Source organism: Zonotrichia leucophrys, chromosome 3 (genome assembly GCF_028769735.1).
Source record: "Zonotrichia leucophrys gambelii isolate GWCS_2022_RI chromosome 3, RI_Zleu_2.0, whole genome shotgun sequence".
NCBI lineage: Eukaryota > Metazoa > Chordata > Aves > Passeriformes > Passerellidae > Zonotrichia > Zonotrichia leucophrys.
Window position 1 is genome coordinate 78,438,989 of NC_088172.1, and position 21,195 is coordinate 78,460,183.

At 37.4% G+C, this 21,195-nt stretch overlaps 1 protein-coding gene across 2 annotated transcripts in view; it reads left to right on the forward strand.

Moving 5' to 3' along the window:
* BABAM2 (BRISC and BRCA1 A complex member 2) overlaps window positions 1–21,195 on the forward strand; it is a 162,222-nt gene that overhangs the window by 75,363 nt on the left and 65,664 nt on the right. For both annotated transcript variants that reach the window (XM_064708927.1, XM_064708928.1), the window contains exon 7: window positions 12,762–12,871. In XM_064708927.1, the coding sequence (XP_064564997.1) occupies window positions 12,762–12,871 (110 nt within the window). The remainder of the gene's footprint in view (window positions 1–12,761; window positions 12,872–21,195) is intronic.

A 21,195-nucleotide genomic window follows, 5' to 3' on the forward strand; every position in this document is an offset into this window, starting at 1 on the left:
GGCTGTAGGACACTTTACCGTGGGTTGCAGTCAGTTTTATTTCTTGAATAATTTGAAACCAGTAGAAGCAAAATGCTATAAACTTTATTGTAGCAAACAGACATACATTTGAAAGAAGTACCCAGCAGAACTAAAAATGAGGGTCTATTGCCAGTGTAACTCTGTGAAGCTTTATTTAGATTGTAGAATGAAACTGGTGTGAGTTGAGGTTGTATTTCTGGACAGGCTGATTTGTTTTCCTAAATTTACTGTTTTCAGTGATGCTAAGATTACAGTGACACTTATTGTGTTTAAAACATAGGTAAGTATTGAATGTAACCATAAGTTGAGAACAGTTTTTTAAGTAAATAATGAGATTTTTGTCCTGGCTTTTACAAATAAAAATGAAAATGCAATAGATTTATTTGAAGAAGTCTATTAAAATTTTCACTTAAACATGAGTTGTTATATTGCTAATGAACTGCACACAACAGAAACATATGGCTATAGCTTTGCTAGCAGAATTTTTAGATTCATCCCCTGACTACTTAGGCTGCAGGAGTGGGAAATTAATATAAAAGAAGGTCCATTCTTTGCATAGCTATAAAACTGAGGTTGTGTTGAATTTCAGTATTGATGACTAGCAATTTTTTTTATTGTGAGGAACAAAAATTATTTACATGCTCCATGGATAGCTCCTAATTAATTTTGTTTGTTGAAATACACAGTGTATTTCTATTACTACACTCACAGTTCTAAGTCTTGATGTTCCCTAAATTCTCAAGACCTTCCATTAGAACTGATTGTGTTGAACTGATTCTGTACAGATGTCTGTATCTAGAGCTAGATTCCCTATATGATGTTGTTTGACTGTATGCTATTTCAGTTATGACTCTAACAGAAGACTCTGACTTGTACACCTTAAAAGGAACATGCTGCAACCAGTTAGTGGTTTTGTTTAATGTATTCAGTCTTAATTAGAGCAGACTTGTAGATTTTTCTCTGATGGCTAAAACTTAAACTGTATTTATGGTTAAAGCAGTGTTTCTCAACATGTTTATTTGAAGCTAGAGGTGATATCTAGCTTCTAGTAGTTTCCTATGTTCCATAGTATATTTTCCTATTTCCAAGGATGTGAAAATTGTTGTATTGGGTAGTTGTGAGGGTTGGGGCAGAATGTGTAAGTAGATGGTTTTCTTCTGTGCCTTTTGAAAGGTGCTGCATACAAAGTGGCAATGGTGGGTCAACACCTCATCTGTTCTTAATATTCAGAAAATAACAAGAAAGGATAAGCTTCTAGCATTATGTCTGAACCCTAGAAATAAAAGATGAGCCACTTCATTTCTAGATAAATGCCGTCATGAAAAAAACAAGGAATCTTGCACATGAGATATCAAGATGGTAGAATGTTACATAGATTTGCAAAAATCAGATTGCTGAGAGTGGTAAGATTCAGTATAAAAATGGAGCTGAATTTGGCAATTTCCGAGTTTCCAGAATGCATGTGATTGAATCTTCCTTCTCCCTTGATCCTCAAAATGCTGTTGACTGCCATTTTGTCACTGATAAGACACAACTGTTTTCTAAGTGGCTTCTTAGTAGCAGACTCAATGGTTTCAGACTTAAAGTTTGATCATATACATAGGAATTTAAGTATTACTATTTACATCTTATGTTTAATCTGTTCTATTTTACAATGACATCTTAAGTATTGGCTTCTCTATCTTTTAGCTGTCACTTACTTTGATTTTCACGTGCTATTTTAAAAGAACGTCCAGTTCTGCACTTTTCCTAAGCTTTTAAAAAAGTGCTTAATATTGTCTGCAAAAAAGTATCATAGTGAGCCCCACTAGAGGTGTACATGCAAGACAGCTAAAGGACTATATTATTTTGAATTGTTCCCTGAGGTTCATGAAGAAGGGGAAAGTAGAGGAGTTACCATTGTCTGTGTGTCCCCATGAACTTTTAACTGTTCATAACTGCAAGGTGGAGCCAAATCAATCATCCAGCAAATCCCATTAGCTGTGAAGCTTGAACATCAAATCTGCATTATTTCACAAAACTTCTGAAAATACTGTAGTATTTAATTTACTGCTTCAAAGAAAAGGAAAATTTAAAAGTAAATCAATCAAATGCTCTCTCCTGTACAACAGGGTAAGAAGCTTCCTGTTGGAGCTCTCGTGTTGTGATCCAACTTTTGCTTGTATGTAGTCAATGTACAACTCAATTTTATGGTCAGAAAGCTGTATATCAGATCTAGAAGAGAGGACATTCCTCTCTGTTAATTTGTGCTTGCTGAGATGCTGTGCTGAAGCAGTTGAGCTTATGAAGGTGATTTTGAGCCTTATGACAGCATTAAAAGTTGCATTTACAGAAAATTATTCTCTGAACTTTAGAACAGGTGATATGAGAGAAAGTGTCAGGAAAGACTTAAAAATTCAAGGGTTGTATCAATATTAGTAGCCTTTGAACTCTTAATATTTTTTATTGAAATACAGCTCCAGACACCATAAAAGAGTTTAACTATGCTTCTCCAAATTTTTCATCCTAACTTGGTGATGGATGCACTGATGGAACAGACAAAAGATGTGGTGATCTTTTCTGAGTCAGTAATCAGGGAAATGTCAGTGATGGAGTCAGTCTTCCATCTGGAAATACATGATATATTGTTCTAGCAACTACCTCTTTAGTTCAGTGGGACCACATTTGAGCTGGGCACCCTGTGTTTCAGGCTCTGTCTTGGGCAAGGTAAACAGCCCCTGATGATTCAGCCTTCACCTGGGCTGTGTGCCCGAGTACAGGAGTTACTGTCTACACTGGAAGTTCCAAAGACCTCACTTGACACAGCATGTCACCAAGTGTCACTTTTTTATTATATCTAGAAGGAGTCTACTCCTGTGAGTTTTTCTCACATTATGTGCCTGATTTACATAGCAGTACAGATGTGAACTCTGAAATACCAATGTCACAACCATTTTTTTCAAATACAGCTTTTATCCCTCATTTCAGTGTCCTGCTTCTCACCTGTATCAGGGTCCACCTTCACAGAAACACAATAGAAAAGCTGTGTTTCTCTTCTTGCTGCAAGGATTTTATTTTTATTAGAGTTACTACTCTTTGTGACATCTGTATACATTTACTCTTGTGTGCAGACCAAGTATGTTGTTTGTTGGAAAGCTGAATGTTTGTAAATAGGGCTCAAGGGGGCAGGATGCTCTGACTTCCATGTTCTTTGTCCAAAGCAGAGAATGCCCCACACAGACACATGCTATTTTTAAGATCCGTTTGATATAAATGGAATAATGAGACAAGGGGATAATAGAATTCTTTGGAAAAGAAATAAAAATATTATACTCTTGAAATGGGAATGCATAATAACAGCTTGTGAAACTAGGGGATAATAAAATTCTCTGGAAAAGAAATACAAATATATCCTTGAGATGGGAATGCAGAACAGCAGTTTGTGAATCAAAGGTCCTGTGAACTTTAATAAGTAACATTCCTGTTATTTTCAGGAAACAGCAATTGACAAAACAACTCATAGCAGTTAATAGTTTTGACACTTTCTTTTAAAATAAAATGTTTTATATTTTTAAATCAGGTCAGCAGTGCTAAGCTGCGGTGGTGAAAGACCACTGAGCAAGTTTAACTTTGCTTGTTTTTACCTTACACTTTGATTATTCACTTTTTCATCTGTGAAATCATGTTGGTACTTCCTGGTTCACTGAAGACATGGCTCAGGATATGGCTTTACTCTGGTGTTCTTGTTGTGACCCATGTAATCTATAGTATTTCTGATTTTGCAGAGATATTCACTGAGCCAGGAACATGGAAGAATATGTGGTGAGCAGGGGAAAAAGCTTTTATTAAAAAGTTGGATTGATTTTAAAAAAATAAATGTTTCTGCTAACTTGCCACCACAACACAGTTTCAGAAATACTTATGCTTGATGTCTCTTTCACAGTATTTTAACTTTTGCTCTCTTTTGTTGGTGAGATCTATTAATTGTATCAATGAACTATTTCATTATCTTTAAAACAATACTCTTGTTAGTGTCAAGCTGTAGTTCTAAGAGTCAGCTCTCTGCCTAGAATCCTTGCTTGCACAAATATATTATGTTCTTCCCAAATATAATTGTTACCTCCGAATCTTTCATCCATGAGCCCTGTATAATAATGTTATGTTTGTTTTGTCAATCTACACATGTAAATATGCATGTGTAGAACAGCCATACTTGCAATTAGAAGGTTGGCTTAGCAAGAAAATTATTTTATTTAGATTAGTATTAATGACTTCTTTGTCGTGTAGTTAAGTACTTGGGTATTTATTAGGAGACTTTGTTTTCCACTGGACACAAAATGACTGTTCTTTGGCCTCTGCAGTGACATTGCTATTTTTAAAGAGATGAGAAATCAGTAAAATGGGGGAAAGGAATGCAAATATTGCTTTCTAAATAAGTTGCAGTCCAGTCGAGAGAAGAGATGGCTGGAGAGTTTTGAATCTTGGTGAAATCCTAATGAAGGGTTTGAATTCCAGGTTTTATGTCTCCCCTAATCTCTATCAGGGCTTACATTGAAGAAAGTGTCATAAATACAGGTTGAGGAAGGAGCTGTTTGTCAAGACATGGCAGCATTTGCTTTGAGTGTGTGGAACTATTGCTTGCTGTTTCAGAATAGTTAAAACTGAGCTTTGCAGTCCCTGAACACTTTGTTCACCTCAGTGTCAGCTGGGGATGGCAGAGGCAGGTGCTCCTGTCAACCTCAAGGTGCTTTTCTTAAGGTTCTAGGAAAGACATGATGGTATTGGAATCTCTTCCTTGCCTGCAAAACTTCATCAGAGTAATGGGGCAGGGGGTGTCTCTGAGGGTAATTTAATTAATGGCAAAACTCTAGTGTTTTATAATAACTTAATGATTTATGTGGTCTGCTTAGAAGTTAGGTTAGAAGGTAACAAAACAAAAATTAAGCAGCACTCCTGTATAGTGTTTGATAAACTGATGTCCTAAATTTTCTAGGAAGGAAAGCTGCTTTTTTATGAATGCATGGAAAATCTAGGTGTAAGATTACTACCCAGCAGTCTCAATTTCTAATATTTATTCCTTTTTTGTGTTTCTTTTATTAAAAAAAATAATTTATTACCAGATATATTCCAAATATTGTAAATGGTGGTTTTAAATTTTATTTTAACCTGATATTGGAGTAGGTAGAGCGAACGTACTCATACTGAAGTGTTGTTGAATGAATTGAAATTTCAGATCATCAGCATCTTTCATACCCAGTCTCTTCTAAAAATATTAAATGTTCTCTCCTGTAGTGTCATCAAAACATACTTAACAAGTGAAGACTTTTAGATTCAGTCAGTATGATAGAATGATCCTTGTTTGCAAATATGTTTTCTATCTCTTGTATGTGAAAATGAATGTGTGAAAGCATTTTAGATTGCTTGACATGAATTTAAAAATACTAATTTTATACTGTAGTGCATGTTATTTTTATACTGTGCCACGCCTGGATTATGTATTTCAGATTTCAGTCTCAAACTTGCCAAAACATGCTTTTGACCATTGAAGAAATCTGCCTTGTTTTCTGAGATTGTTTTTCTGACCTAAGCAAACAGTATTGTTGTGCTGAAAGGTCACCACAACTTTTTCTGCTATCAAAATAAGTTAATTTTCATTGTCTGAAATTTCATTAATCTCGAAGTTTTTGAATCTGGCATGTATTTTCCTGGACAAGAATGTTGCTCTTTCCTCCTAACTGTTTGTAGTTTCTTATGCTTTTCCTAAAAGCATTCTTTACCTAACTCTTCACAGTCAATCATATTGTGAAAGTAGCAGTAAATTACCACAACCATAACAAAAGAAAGGAGTATAGACAAAACAGATGAATGTGTAAATGTTGAACAAGAAGACCCTGAACAATGACAATGAAAAGAACCCCTGGGATGTCACACCGTTTGTGTAGCATCCGTGTTTTTGTGTTCAGCTATTGATGCCCAGTGGTATGCTTGGAGGTCTTGCTGATAGTTTTAATGCTCAGTAGATATTTGATTTATTTTGTTTAGTGAAGAAAACCCAGTATGTTGTCCTAGAAGCTTGCTTTTCAGATTTTACAAAGTTGTTCCCAGCCTACAATTTCCATGTAATTTTTAAAATGAGAACAGCACTGAGCTCAACCGTGCTTTGCCCAGAGTGCTTGCTGCTGTGTTACCTTGGGAGAGAGACTGGATATGGAAAGCTTTGATGAGCAGTGCACTCAAGGTAACTGCCTTTGTTTTCATTAAAGTCCTATTTAAAGAATCAACACTCCTTGATCAGACCTGGTGGGTTTCCTGGAAGACAGGAGAAAGAATTTCCTGGAGTGATTAAATAGCTCCCTAGAGGGAAGCAGATTTCTCAGTCTCGTTTGCCACTCCGCATTCCTTAGCCTGCTTTCACCTAGTATGTTTTATTATTTAAAAAACAAACAGAAAAACACCAACCAACCAAATAAAACAAGGAAAAAAAAAACCTACCAAAAAAACACTAATGAAAAAAATAGGGAGAACTTATAGCTGCTCATATCAAAGCTAGTGAAGCCGCTACACAATGAGGGTACAAGTTGTTTGTGCTTTATTTTCATTTTATTGCACACTGCCATTTGGTGGGAAAAAGCCACAATTGCTAACTCTTGTGAAGCAAGAGGCCTCTTAATACTAAGGAAGCAAACAGTGTTGTGTATTCTTTGGTGTAATTCACATTTCAGCTTCAAAACCAAAGTCTTCTCTGATCAGTTGTTAATAATTATGGTACAGGTATGTATCATGTAGAATTTAATGAATTAAATTTGACCCTAAGAAATTAAATTTTTGTATGCATGTTACTCTCCTGCATTTCTCTTCTGAAGACCTTTCTTTTTTCAGAAAGGATCCTGAAATATAAGTTTCTCAGTCAGCTTCAGTGAAGCTGACTGACTTGGTAGGGCTGAGAGGTACCACAGGCAAGTAGGTGTCTGCTGAAAGACCCACTTAGTGTAAGCTGGCTGCAGATGCTAAGATCAAGGTCTCCTCACTCCTTTCTGTTCTTTTCTGTATTCTGCCTTTCTATTCCACCTTCCCCAGCAATCTCCACCACATCATGTAAGTTTATTCTTTGTTTCTTTTAAGCAATCACTTCCCCATTTGTTCGAGTTTTCCATTCCTTCAATTAGTCATACTACAAAAACAATTATTGAAGAGTTGTGAAGGCTCCAGCAAGATGTAGGAGCAATCAGCTGGGACTGGGAACCTCCCTCCTGAAGCAGATTTGGCCTCACCATATTGTTGGGAGGCATCTACAATATCAATCATCTGTGAGGCATCTCATTTCTCAAAGGAACATCCAATAGGTTTAACAGCTTATGTTCTCTTCCCTCATTTTTATCCCCACACCAGTTGCTGTGCATATCCATAGTACACACTTAACAGCCTTACCAGAAGTTCAGCTCCCTGATTTCCTGCTGTCCCCAGGGTCAGAAGCTGCTTGTCCTTCCCAAAGAATGCCAATACTCTTCCTGCACATACTTTCCCATACTTCCTACCAAATTCAAAGCTTGTTTTCTTCTCATTTTTGTTAGAGTTAATCACACTAAACCAGGCTCTCAATGCCACATCTTTGATCTGTGCATTACCCTGTTTGATGCTCTCCTCCCAGTCTCATGCCCTCTCCATCCTGAGCCTTTCATGGAAAGGCAGGTCCTGCTACTGCCCAGGACATGACTGAAGTCATTTACCACTTTAAGCTTTACTGTTTGGGCCAGGGAATTGCACTTGTGTGCCAAATACAGAACTACCTCCTCTCAAAAGTATACTTTAATCAGAGGCTGCAAGGCAATTTAATTTTTTTTTGATGATGAAGAAAAGGTAATAACTGATTTTCCATACTCTGCATCTTTAAGGAAAAGGAACTCTAATGTACAACTTGGTAGGACTCCAGGCACAAGAGGAAATGGGTTATAGCAGTTGTGACTGTGCAGAGCAGATGTTTTGGTTGGCCTGGCTATCAACCATCTGACTCATAATAAATTGTCAGTTCCAGTAAATTCCCAGTTTTCAATTACAGTAGGTAGGATATGAGAAAACAATGCCGTTTGGATAGTGTATTTAAAGTGGTTTTGATGGTAATTTTCATAAACAACTCCTACTAACTTTGTAAAAAGATTAAGGATCTTGGAAAGGCAGCAGCTGTAAACATTGAAACATGCATTTGAATGTAAATTGAGATTAATAGAAATGAAAACCAACAAATGGCTGTTAACACAGTGCTGATGCAATTGGAAACAGAATTTTAAGTTTTTCTTTGGAGTTTTGTGATACTCAAAGTGCTTTCATGAGGTATATGGGAGAAAAATATTTAAATGCCTTCAGACTTCCATTTTCATCTCTTCTGTTCTTCATTTATATTTTCACATGGTCTCTTCCTCTTTTAAAAAATGCATACTTTTAAAAATGCATGCTTAAGGAACCTTTCCTCTGCACTGTGCTAAGTAGAATAACAGTGAATTAAAATCAAATACCATGAGTTTACTGTTTATGAAAAGTTGTATTTATTATTGTAAATTGTTGCTAGGTTTCTGTAATAGGAAAAAAAAAGCATATGGGTTGAAAATGTCTAGATTTTTTTTGTTGTTGTTCTTTTCTCACCACGTTGCTTTGGAAGTTTTGACAAGGATGAGGTTCCATTGTACAAAGTATTCTGTAAACATAGGAAACCCCTTGTAGTTCTTGAGAAAGAAAACTATTTTCAGTTTTAAGGGGTATATCCATTTTTTTTAATGTTTGATTTGAATGGACATTTTCAGAAATGAAATATTTTTTTAAAAAAAGGCATAGTAGCAAGGTGGCAGAAAGGCACCGTGAAAATCTGTGTTGGATCTTATTACACTGCAATGTTCTAGTGGCTTGCTTTTTTTACTATCAGGCATGAGACTGTTGTGGAAAAATTAATAGGTGGGCATTATCACATGTTTAACTAATGATCTCAAGCATTTTTACATTCCGTTTTTAAACCTCAAAATTCCTGTGGCCCAGGATGAGTTCTCTGTTCAATTAAAAGTTCATTTTAATAATGCCTTCTGTAGAGTCTTGTGTAGAAAAACTTCGGTGAGTATAAAATGGCACTTTTATTATGGCAGTTCTAATCTTGAAATTTAATATTTATAGAAAATTGCCATTCTGCATTCTTACAAAATCAGGTTTTCTTGAATATAAAATAAATTTGTTTAATAAAAGCAACTATTGTATTGTAAGTTACATACAAATTATAAGACAAAAAAACCGGATGTTTAAATACTAAAAAATGAGATGTGACTTTAGTTCAGCAGCCTTTTTTTTTTTCTTTTTTTTTCTTTTTTTTTTCTTTTTTTTTCTTTTTTTTTTCTTTTTTTTTTTTTTTTTTTTTTTCTTTTTTTTTTTCTTTTTTTTTCTTTTTTTTTTTCTTTTTTTTCCTAAAAGGGTATAATATTGCCAAAGCATTTGGATGTCACTCTGTCTTTTGAAGCCAGCTGAAAAACAAGAATAGAGGTGACTCTTTGCTGCTCTATTCAGATCTGGTCTGTTCTTTGATATAAATACATGTGCAGAAGTGGGAAAAGGAAAAATGCTGTCTGTGCAGGGTTTGATAAGAAGCATTAAAACGGTATTTGTCTTTGGACACTGTGGTGTAATGAAGAGATCTCAGCCCCTGTTCTGGGCACGTGGAATGGCCTGGTATTGGAAGGCTCCATCTTCTCACCTGATCACTTAAGGTTTCTATAGATGACTGGGACAGAGATCACTGAAAGGGTTAAGTTGTCTCTAACTGGCACAGACAACATCAAAAAAGTTTATTAGCTGCAAAGTTTTCCACAGTTTATCTGCAAGACATGTGGTTTTGGTTTGGTTTTATAAACGGCAGCTCTAACAGATACACCAGCGTCAAATGCAGTTCTAGCAAGCAGCTTCTTCCATAAATAACAGAGGCTGAAAGGAATAAGTGGTATGGTGTCAGATAGAATGGGATTCATTGTAAATCTGTGGCCACCTGAACAATAAAGTCAAGCAGCTTCATGGTGTTACTGCTCTGTGTCTTTTAAAACCTGCAGGAATGCTGGTTTGGGGTCTTTTTTAAGTAACAATTTTCATTTCTCAGGGCTGAAAATATGCATCCATCTGAAAAGCAGTAGTTACAGAAGAATGCCAATTTCTTTACCTGGATTTCCATTGGACAGGAGCTGTATGAACATAGCAGTGCTCTGCTGGCAGCAGGAGTTGCAGTCATGTTTGTTGTGTGTATTTTTGTAAATGGAAAAATATCATGTCTCAATTTATTGCTCTTACTTCATATTTCATTTTACTGCAACTTAACATGAAAAGATGCAGAGATTATTTATGTGGTTGTGTGGGTTTTTTTCCCCCTGGCATGAGTCTTCATATGAAGTTCACTAGTGAGCACAGAAAATAGAATGTAATATTACTGTATGTGTTAATGGATGCTCTAATAGCATTCACCTAATCTGTTTTGGAGTTGGGTTTTTCTGTTTCCTTGTTTTGACTTTGTTCAACCAGTAAGCACCTGATAGGATTCCAGAAACTAGTCTTACACATGGTGGTAAGCTGTGTGTGCACATCTACTTTTAGCACTAATCATAAATGCTAGACTAAAGAGGGGATTTACTGTCCAAGGCAGAGCTGGATGCAGCACTACAGGTGGGGTCTCAGCAGAAGCAGAGCAGAGCAGGAGGGCAGAATCCCCTCCCTCGTCTCGCTGGCAGTGCTGCCTGAGATCCAGCCCAGCATCCAGTTGGCTTTCTGAGCTGCAAGTGCGCGTCACAGGGTTACATTGAGCTCCTCATCAACCTAACCATTTTATGTACCTGTCATCTCTTGAAGAATGCCCATTAAAATAAAATCTTTTTAATTGTTATTAGCATTAAAAGGGTTGCTGTTCAATCTCTCTTAATAGTTCTTTTCGTTTGATTGACAATTAGCAAATTAATGGGGAAAAGGCAGTTAATGCTATAGTCATAGCATTATAGGATTGAAAGCTGTTCCTTATTTAATTTTTTTTCCTTAATGATGGAAATACATGAAATACTGGGGAAAAGATCAGGGTATATTGTACTCTTGGGTATATTTTGTTGTTATTTGTCTTGTTGATAAAGGTTTTGTAATCTGTTCTATTTTCTCTAGTCCAGATGATAGTAACACTTCAGGGAACATTTTGGGTCACGAGATCCTATCCATTGCTGTTACAGGCAGTCACATCCCATAATGCCATCCCTAAACTGACCGCAGCAGGACAACAGCTATTGTTTGTGCTCACCACTCATATGGAGTGTGGTCCTGTGACTTAGGGTTAAAACCATGGTCTGATTTCCAGCCACAGTGTGCTTTTGTGACCATTTTACAGGCAGTTCTAAGAGCACAGTTTTATTTCATCTGTCACAAGAGAGCTGCACACCAAGGCAGAATTTAAGAAAACACTGTCAGCTCTGTCTCATTTTTCATCTAAGACAATTAGGCTTTTTTAAGACCCATTCTTCCCTGCAGCTTATCACTAACTTTCTTGGCATGTAGTGTTCTGCACACAATAGCTGGTACACAGCTCGTCTCTCTGGACATTAACAGCCCTGGTCCTGCCAGAGCTTCAAATGGCACGAGATTGCCTTCCTGAAACCACTCAGCAGTCACTTAATTTTTTGTTCTCCTCACATAGGGCAGGGCCTCCTAAGAATATTTAAGTGGTTTGCCTGTTCCTTCCTCACAGCTGCCTGTAGGACAGAGCATGCCAGGGCACTCTGCACCATGTTGATCATGCTTTGAGTACATATCTTATTTCCTCTCCTATTTTTCCAAAACAGATAAGAACAAAGGCATCTTGGCAAGTTGCTATGTATGTATGAACAAACATGTTGGAAGATGTATTTGTGAGCAGAAAGTGGCACCATATTATTTGCTGTCAGTGAAGGTGACTGTGCTGCTGATTACTTTCTAACTAGAGATCAAGAGCTTAAATGAAGTTGTGTGTGGCAGAAATACACTTGTTAGTACTATATGTAATTTATGAATTGGAGGGACATCAGGTCCTAACAAGAAACAATTTGTTCTAGATGATCCCAAAGCTGTAACTGATTGTTCTGATTAAAGAAAGCCTCAACTGTGAATACAATAAGATTAAGTTGTATTTAGCATGCTGGCGTTTTTTTCCTACAGTCCTGTCCTGGAGTCTGCAGTCTTTGCTGAAAGTAATGCATAGGTTTAATTTGCAGGAAACTGGGGGACAGTGACTTCTAGATATAAATTTCTAATTGCAAAAATGTTTTTCATCCACAACAGGAGTTGAGTACAATACACTAGAAAGTTTGAATCCTAAACTACTTTGAAAAATAACAAACACAGAATTTGTGGTCATAACTCAGTGATATTACATTTAAAAAAATCCTTTGGCATTTGCTTCTGATGTCAAGCCAGGAATTCCTAAAAATGAAATCTGTATCTTTGCTGAAATTTATAGTTCACTGAATTGAAGAATTGTAGTACTGTATACTTCATAACTCGGTAATTTTATTCTGATACATTAAAGGAAATCAAGCAGATCAAAATATTTATTTAAAGTGCCAATATAGTAAGAAAGAATAAATTTGCAACCTGTTTTGCAGGGTTACAATTTAGATTCCTCACTTAAGCATCTCCTAAATAAGTTTGTGTTTGACTTACTAGTTCTTATCTGTAAGCTTTTAAATATTCAGTTTGTTATTTACCATTTTATATTGTTTTTCTATGTACAGGATGTGAATGAAGACCCTGGAGAAGATGTTGCACTCCTCTCTGTCAGTTTTGAGGATGCTGAAGCCACTCAGGTTTTTCCTAAGCTGTACCTCTCCCCGCGTATTGAACAGTGAGTGAGAGATTTTCTTCTAGAATGTTTATTCTGCTTCATCTCAGCACTTTTCAATTTTTTCCTGATATGTGTGATAACATACTAGGTGATAACATATTATTGCTTTAAATTGCTTAAAGTTATAGTGGTTGCTTTGAGCGTGTGTGGTGGAGAAATGATAGATCTTCTCTCAGCTAGTTTTGTTTGTATGTGATATTCTTGTAGCATCACAATCTCCAAAAACCATGTTTGTCCTTTCTTGTGGCAATATATTTTGAATGCCTTCTATGGTACAACATAGTGATAGCTTTTGTGGGGGGGAATCTTTAATTGTTTTTTCTTTTGGGAAGGTAAGTTCTCTATATAAACATAGTATATTTGAATAAATTATTATTGTAGAAGCTAAGGAACTTGGTTAACTTTTGGAATTTGCAGCTTTAGTAAATTACTTTTTTCAGGAGAATATCTGAATATTTCATTTTAAGAGCATTGAACCTTACTGATGTGTTTACCAGTTGGCACGTTTGCTGAGAAATGGATTTTTACTCCTAAAATGGAAGACTGGAGACTAAAAATCAATCTGTTTTCATTAAATTTCATTTCTTCCTTTTCTGAAATTGAAAATATTTCAATGCTTCTCCTTGTCTTCAGTATTTCAGTCTTGTAATGCTTAAAAAAATAACTATGTTAGACTTTTCAGGAATACCACATTCAAACTGGTGTAGCATTGTTTCAGTGATGTGTTTTAGCTAATAGGGCAGTTGACTTTCCTCTGAACTGGTGATGACTCTTCTGTGCAGAGGAAAGATGGGAAATACTGACTACCACAGTTTTCTAATAACTAGGACAAAGTTTGTGTGAGTGAAGAAACATGATATCTTGACAGATAACAGAGTATTGATCTGGATGAGCTCTTGGATGCAGTTTAGAAAATAAAAACCAGAATTTGACTTAGATAAAGACATAACACTTCTGAGATACTTTAACAAAATGTAGGTTACATGTGCATGTGCAAACACATAGATAATGTGTTTAGTAGCTTTCACATTTTCATATTTTTCATTAATTCATTCTTTTTTGTCAGCATCAGTTGAGGGAATAATTGTAGTCAAATATGTAATTATCCTTCTATGTTCCAAAGGATTCTTTTTCTGAACTCTTAAAAGCAAATGGGCCACCATTAGTTTCCATTGTATTTCCAGCTGCAGTCACATGCTGATGGTGAAGTATGTTTCAGGCCACCCAGGTATATCTGTCTAAATCATCCACGAGCTAATGAATAAGTTGCATATTTTCCCACTTTCAGCAGTATCTTTAGAAAGATGTTAACCTCTTGATACCTAGCAGAATAGTACAAAGGAAGTCTTTGTCTGCCTAAAAGTATTGCATTTTCTCTCAGTCCCCTAAAGAGCATCTGATTTTAGATGTGTGATGTAGAGCGAGACATCAGAAAGATACTTGAGTGGTATTGGTATGTAGCTGACATTCTGGTGTATTTATGGCTTTTGTCATTTATAGCTGATGCAGTCATGTTAAAATCATGCCAGTAAACCCTGGAGTTCTGTGCCACACCTTGTCACATTATCTGTGTGTTGAGATTGAGATACTTATCTAAGTCAATCTGTTTTTCTGCATTTGTAACATTTTCATCACAGTATCTAGGTACTGATAATGCATAATTACTGAAGTTGCTTGTGAAGTGTTGCACCTCACTTTATGCTATGGCTACTTCTTATGTGCCATGAAAAAATGTGTGGGTATGTTTTCAGTGTTTGTAAAATTGTATCTTAATAGCAAATATACAGTTCTCTCTTGTTCTTTCCCAAAACCAATCTCTGCTGTGTTTAGCAGGGGCTGACAGTCTAGATATTTAACCTCCCAGTGTTTGGGAGCTGAAGCAACAATGTGTACTTCTTTATACTTTTTGCCAAAAGTATAAAAAGCCTCAAGAAGCCCTCAGGATTAGTTTAATGACTTGAGGCCGTGGCATGCTACATTTGAATTGTGTTCTGCTTATAAAGATCTTTCCTGCTGCTCACAGTAATTGGATCTACAAAAGCCATGTAAGCAAATCACCAGTGTATTTTTTCTGTGCAGCAGATTTTGAGGTGTTCCAAGTAATAGTTGATAGTTCCCAGCATAACATTCCCAAGAACTCAACAAAACGTGAAAAATACCAAAGTCCCACAATTATTTTGCTAACACTAAAATGAGTTCACATTAAGAAGAGTGAGCAAACAGGAATAGCATTTTCCTGACATATGAAATAACATTTCAGGTTTGTAGAGCAGTAAGAGGAAAAGGGCCTGTTTGTGTAAAGTGAGTTATCTCCTGCTTTCCCAGGAGGTTTCATTGCTCTTGTGCTCTGCCATATAAACACACATTCCCACATTGCCCTTTCTAAAAATGATACATACCCACAGATTTTGTCAGCAAATCTGAGTCCTAGGAATGTGAATATAGGTTTTTGCTTTGAAGGGTTTTTGTAAAACACATTTGCTCTATTTTTTAAAATTGATAGTAGGTGTAATAATACTAAGACTTGGACTGCACTTTGTCATAGACTCTGTAAGAGAGATTTCCAAAATCAGGGAAGTGTCCAACTTTTAGATTTGGGGTGAAGATGTTAGTACCCTGATCGGCTTGAAAAGGTTCACATATTGAAGCAGCAGGTAGAAATCCAGTGGAGCTGTGGCTCATTCAAGTCAGTATTGGTGCTTTATTGGCTTGTATGGTGTGATGTCTGGCTGCAAGAGTGTCAAGTGCAGTTATTACAATCAACCAAACCCACATTTAGGGATGGGAATTACCTGTATTAATTTGTAAAAATCTCATCAATAACTATTCATTACAATACCTAGTCTAATTCTTTCATTAAAACATGCTAATTTGAAAAGTTCATTTTGATACTATTTGTTCAAAACACATTAACAGCAACTTTTAATGTTTCCTTCATTTGAAATCAGTCACTTAAAAAGCTTATATTCCATAGTTTTAATAATTCTTCTGACTTTTTATTGCATAACAGATGCCAATAGCAGTTACTTTCAATTATTTCAAAATTCGACCAAGATAAAATGAAACATGGGATTTTTATGAGATATATTTGTTTTTTAAAAACTACCATCTTTACTGTAGTATCATAGAAAACAGTTTCTGCACACTTCTGTAGGAAGTGGTAAGCTGAGAAACCACACAGACTGACCACACAACTTGAGAGATTGGTGCTTGTCAGCATCCATGAGTGTGTCCCCAGCTCATCCTTCCCTTCCTCCCACCTCAGGGCAGGGGCCTTGTCTCAGGATGCTCTCCATCCTCTGCTGTGCTTTGGGGACAGGGTCATACAGCTGAGCTAGGTAGGCACAGCCATGCTCTAGGGCATGGTAAGGACCTGCTGGGATATTTATCCTTTATGTCTCTGATGCATTTCCATGAGTGATTCATAGTGGCTCTAAACCTGTTGGTAGGAAGCATCTTGTTGTTCAAAATTGCCTTTCTGGTGAAAGTATACTAGGTACTCATATGGGATGGAAATCTGTTATAAAGCTGCCCGTCATATCTTTGTTTCTCATTTATTAAAAGTCATTAGACACTAAATCCAAGAATCAGTGCAGGATTGAACAGCTGATGTCTAAATTAATGATTAAAAATGTGTGTCAGCATACTACACATGAATGTGGATCAGAAGTTTTTGGGCTTTTTTCTTAACAGAAAAAAAATCAATGTACGTAATGTTTTTTTTCTTTCGTGAGTCATCCATGCTAAAGAACATAAAAATGGGTTCATCTTGGTTCACATTTTAAGAAAAAACTATATTAGGGTAGAAACACTGTTGCTCAGTGAATGCTGTGTTCCCTATGTTCACAGAAATAATCCTGCAATAAACACTGTTGTCCTGGAGGGCTTTTCTCTGATAAATACAGACGTGAATATGCTAAGAAAACCAGCTGTCAGTAGAAGTTGTTTTGCTTAAATGGATCAGACTCCATGCGTTGGGGACTGAAATGGTCGTTTTTTACTGGTCTGGGAGCTGTGCCAGAGGGTTCTTCGTGACTGAGGGTGGTATGCAGAGTTCGGTGACTGCGTTTAACCTTCCCATACAGGCAGGGGAGAATAACAAGAACCTGATCTGAACTCTCTGGCTTTGAATGTTCCTGTATGTTTTCACTGATGGAAGAAAAAATTGAAGAGAAAATGAAATGTGTGTTTGCTTTGATGTGTTTCCTGTCTGTTACCTGTGTTTTCTGCTGGGAGCTGGAGGAGGAAAACCATAGAATAGTACCCATTTACTGCTGAGTACTGCCTCTTGCTATGTTTGAGACACAGGGGAGCTGTTAAGGCCTTCACCTTTGAAGTTGGCATGCCATGCTGCCTCCACTAGAAGCCTGCTGTTTTAGACAGATTATGAGTACACAGTCACTAAATGAATGGTTGGGCTTAGGCCTTTTTATATGTCTGCTTTGTAGAAGTGAGAAGATCTTCAATTTGGCATACTAATATGTGATTATTCTTGTGAATTGATGATTTCAGTAGAATTGTTAGTAGTTATACTCGGCAGTTCATGGCTTCTTCAGATCCCTTTGCAGACATGGGAAGCAGAAGGAATGGCAGTTGATTTGCAGAGTTTCCTGTTCCATGAGGCTTTGTTTGGTCAGTGCCTGGCCAGTGCATCAGACATATTTACTGCCTGCTGTGTGTGCCATGCCCCCATCAGCCAAGGCTTCAGAAACTATAGCCACTACCACAAACTGATTGCCAGCCTAGCACTGCTTTGTGCTCTTCTTGTGTCCACAAAATAATTGTTTTGCTGCTACCAGCTTTTGATGGCGTGTTGACAGCTCCAGAAGAGATCAGGACAGACTGGGACTGGCAGTCAAAGCAGATTGACTTGTACTTCTATTCCAGGTGTTCAACTGTACTGATTGTTCTTTTTTTTTCTTTTCTTCCCTCTGAAGCTGCTATAGAGCAATTAGTGAAAATAGTTGTAGGAGAGCTAAGATTATGTGTCCATCATCTAAATGGTGCTTTAATGCTGGATATGTTAATGCTGTCTTTAAATGGCTCAGTTAGTGAGATTTTTAAGTCAGTTAAGAGACTAAGCAATTAGACCTATTTGTCGAGGTATGAAGTACTTGAGGCAGTTCAGTGGGACCACTTCTGTTGCTAGGTAATGAGGTACCAGTTTCCCTATATAGGAGATATGGGACAGTTTTTGGTCTGACATACCTTTTGTGGCAATCCAGAGCTCACTGTTGCCTCAAGTCTCAGAGCAAAACTTAGAGCTGACTAATGGGAAGGGTTTGTGTCTTCCGGAGGTTTTGTCAGGCTCTGAGTGTCACCCTGTATGTTTAAGGTTCTGTAATGTGATGGTGCAGGGAATATTTTTACATGATATATCAAGCATTTTATCACTTAAAGTATTTTCTTGTATGGTTGAAATACACATATAGAAAAATTCATTAGTAAAAGATCACAAAAGAAAATGGAAACGTGATTCAACACAGCCCTCTTCAACTCCCTCTGCATACTTCTGACTAGGGTAGAATGGTCTACAGAAATTTCACAAATTTTAAATCCTTTTGATTCCTTTAGATTAAATCTCTCCGTTAATTTGTTGCCCTTTTTCACTTGTGCGCATGTAATTTATTTCAGACTACCCTAATTAGGCATCCAATTCTGTATCATGTTAGTTGTCATATGCTATGAGTATGCCACCTTTCACTGTAATAATCTGTGTTTCAACACAGGAATTTCTAAGTGTCATTATAAAGCTGTACTCAACTAAAATATCTTCCTTGGGGTTTTATTGTGATATTACTGCCTCTAGGCATGTTTATCCACCTATAAAGAGTGATAATGACGAAAAAACAGAACAAAGTAATTTTTTGAGGGGACATCAGACATTATTCATTAAGGTGTTCTTGATTCTTTACTGTTGCCCATATGTTTAGACTTGTATTTTTGTACAGTGAGATTGTTAAAAGCACTTTTAATTAGTCAAAACTAATTGCTGTCATCATCATTACTAGCTAGGTCAGTACTTAGTATTTTTGAAATCTTCCTCTCTATCTGCAATAGGGGTTACTTTTTAAATTACTTTCTTAGATTGTGTTTATTTTGATACTGAAATTAATTTCAGGAAGAAAAGGTCCTGAAGAACTCTGGACCAGATATGGACAGTTTGAACTCCTTGAAATGTTTTCTGTAACATTAATTATGCTGATGAAAGAAATTAGTAGGTTTCATCTTTTTATTGTGTCTTTTGGTATGGCTGTAATAGGGTCTGGTAACAGGGGTTAAATGTTAACCTAAACAATTACTGACTAGATGTTTCTTCAAAATGCAATGGATACATCTGGTTGAGGTAAAATTCATATATAGGGGGACTTGGAGTTTTTCTAGGGCCAATTTATTTTTCCTTTCACTGATAACATCCTGGTGTTAAATTCTGCTTTAAAAAAAAAAGGGCAACAGTTAGATACAAAGTTAGATTGCTGGAAATCACAATTGAAGCAGTAGTTTCTCTGTTATTAAACAGACTTAATTCCAGAGTCTGCATCCGTGGAGTTAAATTGCACTTGCAGAGGGAAAGTGCTTCAAAGTTACTGACAGCATGAAATTTTAAAATTACCTGACAAGTTTGAGGCTTCTGGTAATTTATCTGTAAATCTCATCATAGAATCATTTAGGTTGAAAAGTATCTTTGAGATCATTGTGTTCAAATGTGAACTCGACACTGCCAAGTCCACCATGTCCTAAGTACCACATCTGCACATCTGTAAAATACCTCCAGAGGTGGTGACTACACCACTTCTCTGGGCAGCCTGTTCCAGTGTTTGGCAATCCTTTAGGTGAAGAAAATTTCCCTAATATTTTAAACTTTCCCTGGTGCAAATTGAGTCCATTTCCTCTTCTGTCACTTCTTGTTTTTTGAGAAGAGGCTGACTCCCACCTGGCTGCATCCTGCTTTCAGGTAGTTGGAGAGCAAGATAAGGTCCCTCCTGAGCCTCCTTCTCCCTAAGCTAAACCACTTCAGCTCCCTCAGTTGCTCCTCACAGGATTTGTGCTCCAGACCCTTCACCAGCTCCTTTGCTCTTCTCTGGACTCACTCCAGCACCTCAATGTTCTTCTTGTAGTGAGTGACCCACAACTCCACAGCACTCAAGGTGCTGGCCTCCCCAGTGCTGAGTGCAGAGGAACAATCACTGCCCTGGTCCTGCTGGCCACGCTGTTTCTGATATAGACCAGGATGTCACTGGCCTTCTTTGCCACCTGGACACACACTGGATCGTGTTCAGCTGCTAATGACCAGCACCTCCAGGTCCTTTTCCACTGGACAGCTTTTCAGATACAGTTCTCCAAGTCTCTAGTGTTGCAAGATGTTGTTGTGACCAAATGCAGGACCCAGCACTTCACCTTATTGCACCTCATGCTGGCCTCAGCCCATCGATCCGGCCAGATCCCCCTGCAGAGCCTTCCTGCCCTCCAGCAGATCAGCACTCCCACCCAACTTGGTGTCATCTGAAAATTCAAACAGGGGCACTTGATCCCCTCGTGCAGATCATCAGTAAAGATTTTTAAACTGGACTGGCCACAGTTCTGAGCCCTGGGGAGCCCCACTAGTGGCCAGCTGTGAGTTGGATTTAACTGCATTCACCACCACTCTGGCTTGGTCATCCAGCCAGTTTTTTACCCAGTGAAGACTGCACCTGTCCAAGCCATGGGCTGCTAGCATCTCCAGGAGAATTTGGTAGGAAGTGATGTCAAAGGCTAGTCAGTGACAACATCTGCAGCCTTTTCCTCATCCACAGGGTCACCCTGTCACAGAAGGAGACAAAGTTGATCAAGCGGGACCACCTTTCATAAATCCATGCTGATTGTCCTGTACATGCCATGTGGTGACACTCAAGATAATCTGCTCCATGACCTTTCCCAGCACAAGGCCTAACAGGCCTCCTTCTGATCCTTCTTATAGATAGTCATTACATAGATAGTCCACTGGGACCTCTGGCACTGCTGGCAAAGGATGGAAAGTGGCACAAGCAGGTCATGGAAGGTTTTTCTTTCAGATCAGAGCTGAGATTTAGTTGTTCTACTGTATTCATTCTAACTGGGTAATAATTACCAAAACTGTCAAGCAGTAGTTAAATGAGTTAATTAGAATCTTGGCAGAAAATGCAGTGGGTATGGAAAGGCACATTTATTCAACAGTTATGAAAACTCAGATTTCCTAGAGTACACTTTGAACCCACTTTTGTTGCTGCGTGGGTATTTTTCCCAGTTCTTGATGTAAATGCAAACCCACCACTACAGAACGTGGTATCTTAACAAAGTGTGCTTTC